The sequence below is a fragment of the Equus caballus genome, chromosome 14 (genome assembly GCF_041296265.1).
Source record: "Equus caballus isolate H_3958 breed thoroughbred chromosome 14, TB-T2T, whole genome shotgun sequence".
Lineage (NCBI taxonomy): Eukaryota > Metazoa > Chordata > Mammalia > Perissodactyla > Equidae > Equus > Equus caballus.
In genome coordinates this window covers 15,127,594-15,143,365 of record NC_091697.1, presented here as the reverse complement: position 1 = coordinate 15,143,365, position 15,772 = coordinate 15,127,594, and the positions used below count along the sequence as shown (strand labels likewise).

Below are 15,772 nucleotides of genomic sequence, written 5' to 3'. Positions count from 1 at the left end.
GGCATAAAGCAGATTCCTATTTAAGAGAAAGGGCCTTCTTTTAAGTTGTCTTGAAGATTCTGAGACTGTCCTTAAGAGCAGTGCTATGAGAGGATATGAGGCACAATCTCAGTCACCCCAAGAGTTAATTTAAATGGAGAAAGTGAGATGGTTTCCCAAAGCACTGGAATTGATTTTTCCCTGAGTCTCTCCATAGTTGTAGATTCTGATAATCACAGAAGAAAGAGAAGGAAGAAACTTGGTGTTCCTTCTAACTGCCTCATTTCACAAACCAAGAAATTGAGGATCAGAGACATGAGGTCATTAAAGTCATCCACTTACTTACTTGCTTACTTCGACTAGGGTGGTTTCAGAAAGGGTGCAGGAAAGTACAAGTATTTGAGAGCTACTTAGGGACTGTATTAATCAACACTGTAATAATCAGCTCTGTGTCCTTGGGTGCTGCGACAGCTGGGGGTCCACTGCTGCAGCTGAGAAATAAAGTGTGAGGAACAAACAAAAACGGAGGGAGTCCATCGCCACTAGACCTGCCTTATAAGAAATGTCAAAAAGAGCTCTCCTGTCTGAAATGAAAAGGCAAAGGATACAAAGCTTTAAACAAGTTGATAAATAGATAAAATCAGAAAACTGCAACTCTGTATCAGAACATGTTAGTAAACAATTGTGATGCAAATGTTAAAGGGAAAGAAAGCATTAAAAATAACATTAACCATTCCAATTTGGTAACAAATTCACAATAAAGAAAGAAATAATTTTGACAACAAAAATAGCAAGGGAAGAAGAAAAGGACAGAACTTGCCTAGTCAAATGAAGGAAAAATGCTATCAGCAGAAAAAGAACTATCTCATCTGTGAGACCTTTTATACAAACCTCATGGTAACCACAAAACAAAAATTAAGGCAGAGTCACGAAACATAAAAAAAGAGGAAAGTGAAAAACACATCACCAAAAACCGTCAAGCTGAAATTCTAGTGAGAAACACAAGGAAAAAGAAACAAAGGAAACATAGAGCAACCATAAAACAAAAGATAAAATGGCAATAGTAAGTCCCTATATATCCATAATCATCCTAAATGTAAATGGATTGAATGCACCAATGAAAAGACAGAGAGGCTGGACAGGTTAAGAAAAAGACCCAAAACCAGCCAGACTTACAAAGAAAAAAGGGAGAAAGCTCAAATAAACAAAATCAGAAATGAGCGAGGAGAAATAACAACAGACTCTGCAGAAATACAACAGGTTATAAGAGAATACTACAAAAAACTATATGCCAACAGAATGGATAACCTAGAGGAAATGGATAAATTCTTGGACTCCTACAATCTCCCAAAGCTCACTCAAGAAGAGGCAGACAATTTGAACAGACCAATCACAAGGAAAAAGATGGAAACAGCAATCAAAAATATCCCAAAGAATAAAACCCCAGGACCAGATGGCTTTCCTGGGGAATTCTACCAAACTTTCAGAGAGGATTTAATACCTGTCCTTTTCAAGCTATTCCAAAAAATTAGGGAAGATGGAACACTTCCTAACACATTCTATGAGGCCAACATCACACTGATACCAAAACCTGACAAGGACACCACGAAAAAAGAGAACTACAGGCCAATATCACTGATGAACATAGATGCAAAAATTCTAAACAAAATTTTGGCAACCAGAATTCAGCAATTCATCAAAAGAATCATACATCAGGATCAGGTGGGATTCACACCAGGGACACAGGGATGGTTCAACATCCACAAATCAATCAACGTGATACACCACATCAACAAACTGAGGAATCAAAACCACATGATCATCTCAATAGATGCAGAGAAGGCATTTGACAAGATCCAACAGCCATTGATGATAAAAAACTCTGAACAAAATGGGCATAGAAGGAAACTACCTCAACATAATAAAGGCCATATACGACAAACCCATAGCCAACATCATACTCAATGGGCAAAAACTGAACGCCATCCCCCTGAAAACAGGAACGAGACAAGGATGCCCTCTATCACCACTCTTATTCAACATAGTACTGGAGGTCCTGGCCAGAGCAATCAGGCAAGAAAAAGGAATAAAAGGAATAAAAGGAATCCAAATAGGGAGGGAAGAAGTGAAACTCTCGGTGTTTGCAGACGACATGATCTTATATATAGAAAAACCCAAAGAATCCATTGGAAAACTGTTAGAAGTAATCAACAACTACAGCAAAGTTGCAGGGTATAAAATCAATTTGCATAAATCAGTAGCATTTCTTTTCTTTTTCTTTTTTTTCTTTTTTTTTTTTTTATTAATGTTATGATAGATTACAACCTTGTGAGATTTCAGTTGTACATTTTTGTTAGTCATGTTGTGGGTACACCACTTCCCCCTCCGTACCCTCCCCCACCCCCCCTTTTCCCTGGTAACCACCGATCAGATCTCCTTATCAATATGCTAATTTCCACCTATGAGTGGAGTCATATAGAGTTCGTCTTTCTCTGACTGACTTATTTCGCTTAACATAATGCCCTCGAGGTCCATCCACATTGTTGTGAATGGGCCAATTTCGTCTTTTTTTATGGCTGAGTAGTATTCCATTGTGTATATATACCACATCTTCTTTATCCAATCATCAGTTTCTGGGCATGTAGGCTGGTTCCACGTCTTGGCTATTGTAAATAATGCTGCGATGAACATAGGGGTGCAACGGACTCTTGAGATATCTGATATCAGGTTCTTAGGATAGATACCCAGTAATGGGATGGCTGGGTCATAGGGTATTTCTATTTTTAACTTTTTGAGAAATCTCCATACTGTTTTCCATAGTGGCTGTACCAGTTTGCATTCCCACCAACAGTGTATGAGGGTTCCTCTTTCTCCACAACCTCTCCAACATTTGTCGTTCTTGGTTTTGGATGTTTTTGCCAATCTAACGGGGGTAAGGTGATATCTTAGTGTAGTTTTGATTTGCATTTCCCTGATGATTAGCGATGATGAACATCTTTTCATGTGTCTATTGGCCATATTCATATCTTCTTTTGAGAAATGTCTGTTCATGTCCTCTGCCCATTTTTTGATCGGGTTGTTTGTTTTTTTGTTGTTAAGCAGTGTGAGTTCTTTGTATATTATGGAGATTAACCCTTTGTCGGATAAGTGGCTTGTAAATATTTTTTCCCAATTAGTGAGCTGTTTTTTTGTTTCAATCCTGTTTTCCCTTGCCTTGAAGAAGCTCTTTAGTCTGATGAAGTCCCATTTGTTTATTCTTTCTATTGTTTCCCTGTAGCATTTCTATACTCCAGTAATGAACCAACAGAAAAAGAACTCAAGAATACAATACCATTCACAATCGCAACAAAAAGAATAAAATACCTTGGGGTAAATTTAACTAAGGAAGTGAAGGACCTATATAATGAAAATTACAAGGCCTTTCTGAGAGAATTGGATGACAAAAGGAGATGGAAAGACATTCCATGTACATGGATTGGAAGAATAAACATAGTTAAAATGTCCATTCTACCTAAAGCAATCTACAGATTCAACGCCATCCCAATCAGAATCCCAATGACATTCTTTACAGAATTAAAACAAAGAATCCTAAAATTCACAGGGGGCAACAAAAGACCCCGAATTGCTAAAGCAATCCTGAGAAAAAAGAACAAAACGGGAGGCATCACAATCCCTGACTTCAAAACATACTATAAAGCTACAGTAATCAAAGCAGCCTGGTACTGGTACAAAAACAGGTGCACAGATCAATGGAACAGAATTGAAAGCCCAGAAATAAAGCCACACATCTATGGACAGCTTATCTTTGACAAAGGAGCTGAGGACATACAATGGAGAAAAGAAAGTCTTTTCAACAAATGGTGCTGGGAAAACTGGAAAGCCATATGTAAAAGAATGAAAATTGACCATTCTTTTTCACCATTCACCAAAATAAACTCAAAATGGATTAAAGACCTAAAGGTGAGACCTGAAACCATAAGGCTTCTGGAAGAAAACGTAGGCAGTACACTCTTTGACATCAGTATTAAAAGGATAGTTTCGGACACCATGCCTTCTCAAAGAAGGGAAACAATAGAAAGCATAAACAAATGGGACTTCATCAGATTAAAGAGCTTCTTCAAGGCAAATGAAAACAGGATTGAAACAAAAAAACAACCCACTAACTGGCAAAAAAATATCTGCAAGTCATATATCTGACAAAGGCTTAATATCCTTAATATATAAAGAACTCTGACAACTCAACCACAAAACATCAAACAACCCAATCAAAAAATGGGCTGGAGACATGAACAGACATTTCTCCAAAGAAGATATACTGATGGCCAATAGGCACATGAAAAGATGCTCATCATCGCTGATCATCAGGGAAATGCAAATCAAAACTACACTAAGATATCACCTTACACCCGTTAGAACGACAAAAATATCTAAAACTAATAGCAACAAATGTTGGAGAGGTTGCAGAGAAAAAGGAACCCTCATACACTGCTGGTGAGAATGCAAACTGGTGCAGCCACTATGGAAAACAGTATGGAGATTCCTCAAAAAACTCAAAATAGAACTACCATACGACCCAGCCATCCCACTACTGGGTATTTATCCAAAGAGCCTGAAGTCAGCAATCCCAAAAGTCCTGTGCACCCCAATGTTTATTGCAGCACTGTTTACAATAGTCAAGACGTGGAAGCAACCTAAGTGCCCATCAACAGACGAATGGATAAAGAAGATGTGGTACATATTTACAATGGAATACTACTCAGCTGCAAAACAGAACAAAATCATTCCATTTGCAATAACATGGATGGACCTTGAGAGAATTATGTTAAGTGAAATAAGCCAGCGAGAGAAAGATAATCTGTGTATGACTCCACTCATATGAGGAATTTAAAACTATGGACCAAGAACAGTTTAGTGGATGCCAGGGGAAAGGTGGGGTGGGGGCTGGGCACAAAGGGTGAAGTGGTGCACCTACAACATGACTGACAAACATTAATGTACAATTGAAATTTCACCAGATTGTAACTAATCAATAACTCAATAAAAAAAAAGGGGGGGAAGGCCCCTTAAAAAAATAAAATAAAAAATAAAGATGAAGACAAACACAAAAAATAACCAAAAAAAAACAAAAAAAGAAAAAGACCCAAAAATGTGCTGCCTCCAGGAGACCCATCTCAGCTCTAAAGAAAAACATAGGCTCAGAGTGAAGGGGTGGAAGACAATACTCCAACCAAACGACAACCAAAAGAAAGTGAATGTAGCCATAATTCTATCAGACAAAATAGACTTCAAGCCAAAAATGACAAGAGACAGAGATGGGCATTATATAATGATAAAGGGGATGATCCATCAAGAAGACATAACATTTATTAATATATATGCACCTAACGTAGAAGCACCAAAGTCTATAAAACAACTATTAACAGATCTAAAGGGAGAAACTGACAGCAACACCATAAGAGTAGGGAACTTTAATACCCCACTTACATCAATGGATAGGTCTTCTAGAGAGAAAAATCAACAGAGAAACGACCTTAAATGAAACACTAGACCAGATGAATTGAATAGATACATATATAATATTCAATCCAAAAGCAGCAGGATATACATTTTCTCTCAAGTACACATGAAACATTCTCAAAGATACACTGTTTGTTGGGAAACAAAACAACTCCCAATAAACTTAAGGAGACTGAAAAGATATCAAGCATCTTTTCCAACCACAATGGTATGAAACTAGAAATCAACCACAAGGAGAAAGCTGGAAAAGTCACAAATATGTGGAGCCTAAACAACGTGCTATTCATTAACTATTGGAACAACAAAATTAAAGGAGAAATGGAAAAATATCTGGAGACAAATGAAAAGGAAAATACAGTGTACCAAAATCTATTGGATACAGCAAAAGCAGTACTAAGAGGGAAGTTCCTAGCAACACAGGCCTACCTTGAGAAACAGGAAAAATCTCAAATAAACAATCTAACAATACATCCAAAAGAATCAGAAAAGAAGAAAAATGAAGTGACCAAAGTCAGGAGAACAAAGGAACTACTAGAAATCAGAGCTGAAATAAATGACATGGAGAGTAAAAAGAAAATAGAAAAGATCAGCGAAACTAAGAGCTAGTTCTTTGAAAATATAAACAAAATTGACAAACCTTTAGGTAGAATAAGACAAAAAGAGAGAAGCCTCAAATAAATAAAATCAGAAAGAGAAGAAATCACAAACAATATAACAGAAATACAAAGGATTACAACAGTATTCTTTATCAATGTTATAAACTACATTAACAAAATGAAGAATAAAAATCACATGATCATCTCAACAGATGCAGAGAAAGCATTTGACAAGATTCACCACATATTTATGATAATAACTCTGAATAAAATAATTATAGAAGGAAAGCACCTCAACATAATAAAGGCCATATATGACAAACCAACAGCTAACATTATACTCAATGGTATAAACTGATAGCTATCCCTCTAAGAGCAGGAACAAGACAAGGATGCCCACGCTCACCCTTCTTAGTCCTAGCCAGAGCAATCAAGTAAGAAAAATAAATAAAACATATTCAAACTGGAAAGGAAGAAGTAAAACTCACTACTTGTGGATGATGAGATTTTACATACAGAAAACGCTAAAGAATCCATCAAAAAACTAAAAACAAACTAGCAGAAATAAAAAATCAAGAATATAATCCTATTTACAATCACAACAAAAAGAATTAAGTGGGTAGGAATAAATTTAACCAATGAGGTGAAAGACCTATACACTGAAGACTATAAGACATTGTTGAAAGAAATTATAGAAGACATAAAGAAATAGAAGGATATTCTGTGCTCATGGATTAGAAGAATTAACATAGTGAAAAAGTCCATATTACCTAAAGCCATCTACAGATTCAATGCAATCCCTATCAAAACCCCAATGACATTTTTCACAGAAATAGAAAGAAGAATTCTAAAATTTATTGGAAACAACAAAAGTCCCCAAAGAGCCACAGCACTCCAGAGAAAAAAGAACAAAGCTGGATGCATCACATTCCCTAATTTTAAAGTATACTACAAAGCTGTATTAATCAAAACAGCACGATACTGGCAGAAAAGCAGACACAGATCAATGGATAGCCAAGAAATAAACCCATACATTTAGGAACAGCCAATTTTCAACAAAGGAGCTAAGAACATACAATGGAGAAGGGAAAGTCTCTTCAATAAACACTTTTGGGAAAACGGACAGCCACACACAAAAGAATGAAAGTAGACCATTATCTTACACCATGCACAAAAATTAACTCAAAATGGATTAAAGACTTGAATGTAAGACCTGAAACCATAAAACTCCAAAGAAGAAAATGTAGGCAGTAAGCTCTTTGCTATCATTCTTAGCAGTATCTTTTTGAATATGTCTCCTCAGGAAAGGGAAACAAAAGAAAAAATAAGCTAATGGGACTACATCAAACTAAAAAGCATCTGTATGGCAAAGGAAACATCAATAAAATGAAAAGACAACCTAGCAATTGGAAGACGATATCTGCAAATCATTTATCCAATAAGCGGTTGCTATCCAAAATATATGAAGAACTAAACAACAAAAGAACAAACTTTGTCAAGAAATGGGCAGAGGATTTCAACAGACATTTTCCCCAAGATATACAGATGGCCAACAGGCACATGAAAAGATGTTCAACATCACTAATTATTAGAGAAATACAAATCAAAACCACAATGAGATATCACCTCATGCCCATCAGAATGGCTATTATTAAAAAGACAAGAAATAAGAAGTGTTGGAGAGGGGCCAGTGCCATGGCCGAGTGGTTAAGTTCGTGTGCACTACTTCAGCAGCCCAGGGTTTTGCCGGTTTGGATCCTGGGCCTGGACACGGCACCACTCATCAAGCCATGCTGAGGTGGCATCCCACACAGCACAGACAGAAGGACATACAACTAGAATATACAACTATGTACTGGGAGGGTTTTGGGAGAACAAGAAGGAAAAAAAGATAGACAACAGATGTTACCTCAGGTGCCAATCTTTACAAAGAAAACAGAAGTGTTGGAGAGGATGTGGAGTAAAGGGAGCCCTCATACACTGCTGGTGGGAATGTAAATTGGTGCAGCCACTGTGGAAAACAGTACAGAGATTCCTCAAAAACTTAAAAATAGAATGTCCAGGCATGACATCAGCATCATGGCGGAGTGAGCTCTTCCCTTAGACTCTCCTCCCTAAGAAACAATGAAAAGGACATTCATAAACCAACAGAGGACAGGCACACAACACAAAAGACATCTGAGAGACCCATGCGGCCATATGTCTGAAGGTGGAGGTGCTGGACCCCCCAGGAGGAAGAAGGAGGAAGTAAGGGGATCTCCTCTCCCGCCCCAGCAATGACCTAGGGCACAGGACCATGCACAGCTCTGAGAAAAGAGGGGCCTGGGGGGAGACTCTGTGGGAATGCCTTCGCTCTCCAAGTTCCCTCACATCCCATAGGAAAGCTCCACAGAGGAGGCTAAGCTATTGTGGGGTTGTCTTCATGAAGCCAGCACGCCAGGAGGACAGACAGCGAGGGCAAAGTGAGAACACCCACGGGATGGCACATGCAAAAGAAGTGCCCCTCCCCCTGCTGGGCTCACAAGCTCAGCCAGTCAGCCAGAGCAAGGGACCCCGTCTAGAGTGCCCCTGCGTACATTAGCAAAGCAGCAGCTACAAGCAGGCAATCGCAGATGGGTCCTCTCAGCATAGATTCCAAAGGACAAGCACAGACACCAGGGATCACAGCAGGCTCAGAATACACAGCTCCTGAACCTCCTCCAGTGGTGGCAGGTGGAATCTGAAACCAGATACTATCTATGTGAAGGCACAAACCAACCCCATCAAATAGTATGAAGAAATATATTAATAGTCCAGACCAGAAAGAAAATGAAAAGCACCTAAAAATCAATCCTGAAGGCACACAAATTTACAATGTAAACGACAGAGAATTCAAAATAGCTAACATTAAAAAACTCAATGAGTTACAAGAAAATTCAGATAGTTCAATTAAATCAGGAATAAAATTAATAAACAGAGGGAATACTTCACAAAAGAGATTGACCCTATAAAGAGAAACCAATCAGAAATGTTGGAGATGAAAAACACAATGAGATAAAGAAAAATCTGGATACCCTGAATTACAGAGCTGACATTATGGAAGACGGAATTAGCAATCTGGAGGACCGAAATATAGAAAGGCTTCAGATGGAGGAGGAGAGAGAATTAAGACTAAAAAGAAACGAAGAAATTCTCTGAGAAATATCTGATTCAATTAGGAAATGCAACATAAAAACTATGGGTATTATAGAGGGAGAAGGGAGGGAGAAAGGAGCAGAAAGTCTGTTCAAACCTGGGAAAGGAGCTGGAATTACAAGTAAAAGACACTAACAGAACTTCTGATTACATCAATGTAAAAAGACCTACTCCAAGGCATAGAGTAGTAAAACTGGCAAAAGTCAGTGACAAAGAAGAAATATTTTTAAAGGCAGCAAGGCAGAAGAAAATAACTTACAAAGACCATATCAAACTTTCAGGAGATTTCTCAGCAGAATCTTTACAGGATATGAGAAGGAAGAATGAGATATTCAAAATTCTGAAAGACAAAAACCTTCAGCCAAGAATACTCTATCCAGGGAAAAATATCCTACCTATATGGTGGAGAAATAAAAACTTTCCCACATAAACAAAAGCTGAGGTAGTTCATCGCCACAAGACACCCCAAACAGGAAATGCTCAAGAAGACCTTCATACCTGAAAAAGAAAAAAAAGAGTTCACAAAGCCTTGAGCAAGGAGATAAATAGGCAGCCAAAGTCAGAAAATTGCAGCTCTCTACCAGAACAGGTTAGCAAAAACTTAATTATGACATGAAAGATAAAGGGAAGGAAAACATCAAAAATAACTATAATCTTGTGATTTTAACCACAAAATCACAACACAAAACAGAATATGTTATGACCAACAAATCAGAGGAAGAGGAAAGGGATGGAACTGGCTTTGACCAAGGAAATAAGAGGCTATCAGAAAATGGTATATCTCATCTATGAGATTTTTTATACAAACCTGATGGTAACCACTAAACAAATAATCAGAACAGAGACACAAATGATACAAAAAAAAGAAAACTGAGGGGCTGTCCCAGTGGCATAATGGTTAAGTTTGCATGCTCTGCTTCAGCCACCCAGGGTTTGCAGCTTCAGGTCCCAGGCACAGACCTATGCATCTCTCATCAAGCCCTGCTGTGCTGGCATCCCACATACAAAAAACAGAGGAAGATTGACACAGATGTTAGCTCAGCAACAATCTTCCTCAAGCTAAAAGAGAGGAAGATTGCTTACAGATGTTAGCTCAGGGCCAGTCTTCCTCACACACAAAAAAGAGAAAACTGAGAAAACCATCATAGTGAACTACCAAACTGAACTGGCAGTCCAAAATACACAAGATGAGAAACAAGGGAAATACAGAACTGGAAAACAAGTGATAAAATGGCAGCATTAAGCCCTTATATATAAATAATCACTCTAAATGTAAACGGATTGAATTCTCCAATCAAAAGACAGAGTGGTGGGATGGATTGAAAAACAAGACTCATCAATATGCTGCCTCCAGGAAACACTCTTAGCTCTAAAGACAAACACAGGCTCAGAGTGAAGGGACGGAAGATGATACTCTAAGCCAATGGCAAACAAAAGAAAGCAGTTATTGCAATACTTACGTCAGACACAGTAGACCTCAAGATAAAAACGGCAATGAGAGACAAAGAGGGGCAGTATATAATGATAAAAGGGACACTCCAACAAGAAGACGTAACACTTATAAATATACGTGTACCCAACAAAGGAGTACCAAAGTACATAAAGCAACTATTAACAGACCTAAAAAGAGATATTAACAACAACATAATAATACTAGGGGGCCCCAACACTCTACTTATATCGATGTATAGATCATCCAGACAGAAAGTTAACAAGGAAATAGTGGAATTAAATGAAAAACTAGACGAGATGGACTTAATAGATATATATGGAACATTCTATCCAAAAATAGCAGAATACACATTCTTCCCAAGTGCACATGGAGCATTCAAAGGACAGACCATATGCTTTGAAACAAGACAGGCCTCAATAAATTTAAGAAGATTGAAATCACATCAAGCACCTTTTCTGACCAAAATGCTATGAGACTAGAAATCAGCTACAGGAAAAAAGCTGGGAAAGTGACAAATATGTGGAGACTACACAACATGCTACTGAACAACCAATGGATCACTGAAGAAATTAAAAGAGAAATCAAAAAATATCTGGAGACAAATGAAAATGAAAATACACCACACCAACTCATATGGGATGCAGAAAAAGTGGTCCTATGAGGGAAATTCCTAGCAATACAGGCCCAGCTTAAAAAACAAGAAAGATCTCACATAAGCAATCTTAAAATACAGTTAGAAAATGAAGAACCAACAAAGCCCAAAGTCAGCCGAAGGAGGGAAATAATAAAAATCAGAGCAGACATAAATGAAATTGAAACCAAAAAAGAAAAAAGAATAGTAGAAAAGATCAGTGAAACAAAGAACTGGTTCTTTGAGAACATATGCAAAATTGACAAACCCTTAGCCTGACTCTCTAAGAAAAAAAGAGAGAAGGCTCAAATAAATAAAATTAGAAATGAAAGAGGAGAAATTACAACACATACCACAGAAATATAAAGGATTATAAGAGAATACAATGAAAAACTATATAGCAACCAACTGGACAATCTAGAAGAAACAGATAAATTCTAAGACTCATACAACTTCCCAAAACTGAATCAAGAAGAAACAGAGAATCTGAATAGCCCAATCACAAGTAAAGAGATTGAAACAGGTAGCTTAGTGGGAAACTACTTACCCTGACACGGTTACCCACTCAAAGCTAACAGCCAACATCACAATTAATAGTAAAACATGGTATATTTTTCCTCAAGACTGACTTGATTTCTACTATTTCTACTTCTCCTTTTCCTTTAATGCATGGATCCTGCTAAACCTTATAAATCCACTACAATATAAAATAGGGAATGAATAAAGAGCTCACCTGAGGGATGTGCACTCTCTGTGGCTCCTGGGCGAGTACAGAGGACTGTGGTTCAGCTGAGGGGACAGAAAGAAGACAGGGGTCCTGAGATTTAGCTGTCTTACAGCTCTTAGATTCACCTCCTCAAATCTCAGCACCCCAGTTGGGGATCATCCTCCCCATAGGCACAGGGCCCTCTGGGCCTTGAAAAGGCACAAGAAGGATCATAGACAGGCAGCAACACCTGTCTTTGTGTGATTCTGAAATAACCATGGAGCTGAAATCTGCAGTTTTTTACTGAGTGAACATAAACTTTACTCGATTGATTTAACAATAACGCATGCGTCCTTCTGAATAACGGAAAGAAATAAAAACAACCGATTAGTTGAATTAAAGTACACCAAACGACAAGACACTATTCCTTCATTAAAGTTAACTTAGCAGAAAAATACTCAGTATGCATCATTTACCTATTTTTCTCAGTAATATTATTTAACCCCTGGTATACACAATCCACGGAAAGCCTAGTAAAAGAGATGGGAGGATTCAAGACAGGTATTTTTAATTGTTCATTTCAGCTGGGAAGTATTTCTCAAAAGGCCCTTTTGATAGATGCTTTTGGTAACTTACCTGTGAGAGAGTGAACTGTCACAAACTGCGTTTCCCTGGACAAGTCACTGATATTTTCAGGCTCAATGTCTTTAAATCTTTCAAAAGAGTTAGAAGTAGGTGACCTTGGAAAACTCTTCACAGATCATCATTCTTGGATCCTGTGACATCAGGATAATGTCACTAATGTCACATGTGGTGGTGGACATGCGTGACAGCAGCGCATCTGTAAATAGCGGGGGCCATTTAAGGGGACTGGAGACAGAACTTCCTTCCTCTGCCTGGTTGTCCCTTACCCCCAGACCTTGCCCTCACGGCTCTCCAACAAAGCAGCCTTTCCTGAGCAGCCTGCCCATGGGCCACCCCAGCTCATCTGTACTTCCCAGGGACGGCCCAAATGCCCCACTGTCACACAGTGTGGTGGCTCCTGAAGGTGGCATCATCATCAAGTCTGGTTCATTCTGGGCAGGGGGATCAAGACCTGCTTCTGATCTTGCAAATCTAGCATCTGCTCCTTTCTGGGCTCTTGTCTCTGCTCTGAAGCTCTGGAGAGAGGTCTAAGGTCAGAGGGGCGCTCTCTTCCAGGTAAGACTCCCTCACAGAGGCCCCCTGCTTCCTGCCTCACAAGGGCTGGTTTTTTCAAGGCAACTGGGACATGGATCTGAGAAATAAATTCATTTTAGGGGCAAAAAGCCTGACTCTTGGAATTCATTATAACGTTAGACTTCAAGGACAGAAAGCCTGACAATGCAGAGGGGGCCAGGCACCTCTGTCTGACCCAAGGGACCTGAAGAGACACTAGAAATCCCAGGATACATGTGACACACGGTGGGATTCCATCCACATCCTTTCCTTTACATCCCTGGGGACGCAGGGACAGGCCATGTTCCTAAATGCTGTGAAGGCTGTAATGCCAGTCTTGGGCAGGTGTGACATCAGACAAAGCCTGAGACTGAAGCGAAGCACACCTGCCCTCGAATCCAAATTCCCTGGCTGGGAGCTCCTCACTCGAGCACATTGGGCCACCGACCCGAGCCTCGGTTTCTGGTGAAGTGGTTGTCAGGGTACACTAAACTATCCAGTAAAAAAAACAAAGCATCCTCTAACTATAACAGCAGTTGTCACTTACTTAAGGCTTCCTACCTGGCACTTGTCTAAAATAGTGATCTATGTTTCCAAACGCCGCCGTGAAACAATCATTATTAATATTTATAGATGAGAACCCTGACTCTCGCCCCGGTTCCTTCTGTCGCCCCTGCTTACAGGTGACAGAGCTGGCACTGACCGGGCCTGTAGTGCTCCAGAGCTCGGGCTCCACCGCAGACCAACGGTCACCGTCCGCCTGATAAACGCACTCCTCCCTCCCGCACCCACCGCCGCCGACACGGGCTTCTCTCCGGTCGGGCTGCAGGCGGGCTGGTCACACGATCCTCGGGCACCCCGGACCGCCCCGAACATCTGCGCCCCGGGAGCCCGAGGGCCGGGGTCTCCCCCATCGGCCTTACCCACTCTGACGGCCCGCCCGGGTTTATACACCGCCGCGGGGGGCGACGGGGTCCCAGACACTTCCTGCTCCCATCCCCAAGCACAGGCACACCCTTCCCAGCTAGTCCCTCGCCCTAGGTGCGCACCCTGCATTTTCCGAGCACACCCCAAAGTTCCCCAACGGTTCTCTGGAGTCCTGAGAAGACAAACGAGGCGGCTACGGCTGCACCTGCGCAGAAGGAGCGTGGCGTCCCCTTCCCAGAGTCCAGGCGGTGAACCTCACCTATTTAAAACTACATTTCCCATAGGCCTCCGCGTCTACATTTCAAGTCTCTCTTGGCCTTTCCACGAAAGCAGGAGGACGGTGTTCTTAAATCTCTCCTGCCCAGGGTCCTCCGAGCCTGAAGAGGTTAAGGGTTAAGCCTGAACTCTGCTGTCAAATGCAAAGGGTAATCCGCTATTGGCTCCCGATTAAAATAGCATTTTTTTCATAAGTCATTTGGAGGTAATTGGGGAAATTTGAATACGGATTGGATATGGAAAATATTAAAATATTACTTAGATGGTGTGAAAAAAATTTGGAGTTAGGTAGGAAAATTGACTTTGTAAAAAGAAAAAGACATGATGACTGAAGTAGTTAAATTATACAGCTGTAAAATTATAATTTTACAATTTTTCAACCTGGGACCTCCACCCTGTTCCTTTACAGCCGCCGGACCCACCAACCCCTGAGCCCCATCCTGGCGCGCCTGGGGCCCAGTGTGCAGATTCTACTGAGGGTCTGCACAGGTGCTCCATGTCACCACAAAAGATGGCTGCACATGAGAAACACTCTAAGAGTTTTAAAAAACATTTGTCAGTATCCCATTAGAGGAAATACATATTTCATTGCTTTGAAATGCAACATGGGCTGCTCCTGAGTCCACAGGGAGTATACTCATATTGATTAATTTGAGCCTATCCAAACATAATTCATCCTTCCTAATCTAATATGGTAAGGATCCACCCCCTTATGTGCTACCTAGTTTCTGCTTTATTGGGCAAGATCTTGAGTTCCTTTTGTGTTTTTGGTTTTTTAATTTCTGGATTTCTTGCAATTTTACTCTGAACATAGCTGGTTTTTTTATTCCCATTATGGGCCTGGAGCCAGTAAGGAAGTTTGGACAGGGCCTGAGGATAGTGTGTATCTCCTTCAGGGGTAACTTATACTAGGATCACCCCTTAGGATTTGGAGAGAGAGAGAGAAGTGAGAGAGACACTGTCAGAATTCAGTTACTCTTCACTTCTTTTTCTAAGCTCCTCAAAGCAGTGACTTTTAGTATACCTTAAAGGCCTTAAAATTGCAGAGAGTGTGGCAGGTACAACAAACTTGAACTGTCTAATAAGCCTCAAAGCTGTGCAGAGGCAAGTGTACACCTGCCAGGCAAAGTGCACAGAGTATAGAATATCTGTTCTGACCAAGTAGTAGTATATGTTTGACCATATCCTTCTCCTCTGATAATAACTTTGGGCTTCCTAGATGCTCGGTAAATCCATGTAAGTGAAGGAATACAATTTATTCACCTTAATCTTGACCTCACACTGAGTCCATTCTAGCAGTAATTGGGGGAGGTGTA

The 15,772-nt window shown here is 40.0% G+C and overlaps 1 protein-coding gene across 4 annotated transcripts in view; it reads right to left on the bottom strand.

Annotated features, from left to right (window-relative positions):
* The window catches only part of LOC102150839 (ATP-binding cassette sub-family D member 2-like), a 287,276-nt gene that overhangs the window by 10,056 nt on the left and 261,448 nt on the right, over positions 1-15,772 (bottom strand). For 2 of the 4 annotated variants that reach the window (XR_011425372.1, XR_011425373.1), the window contains exon 8: positions 12,084-12,139. Coding sequence is in view for 2 of the 4 variants with exons in the window: in XM_070233658.1 (XP_070089759.1) it covers positions 12,983-13,216 (234 nt within the window). In the remaining 2 variants the exon portion in view is untranslated. Of the gene's footprint in view, positions 1-9,646; positions 9,765-12,083; positions 12,140-12,967; positions 13,217-15,772 lie in introns of those variants that run through there. The other 2 variants (XM_070233659.1, XM_070233658.1) reach the window with 2 other exon arrangements.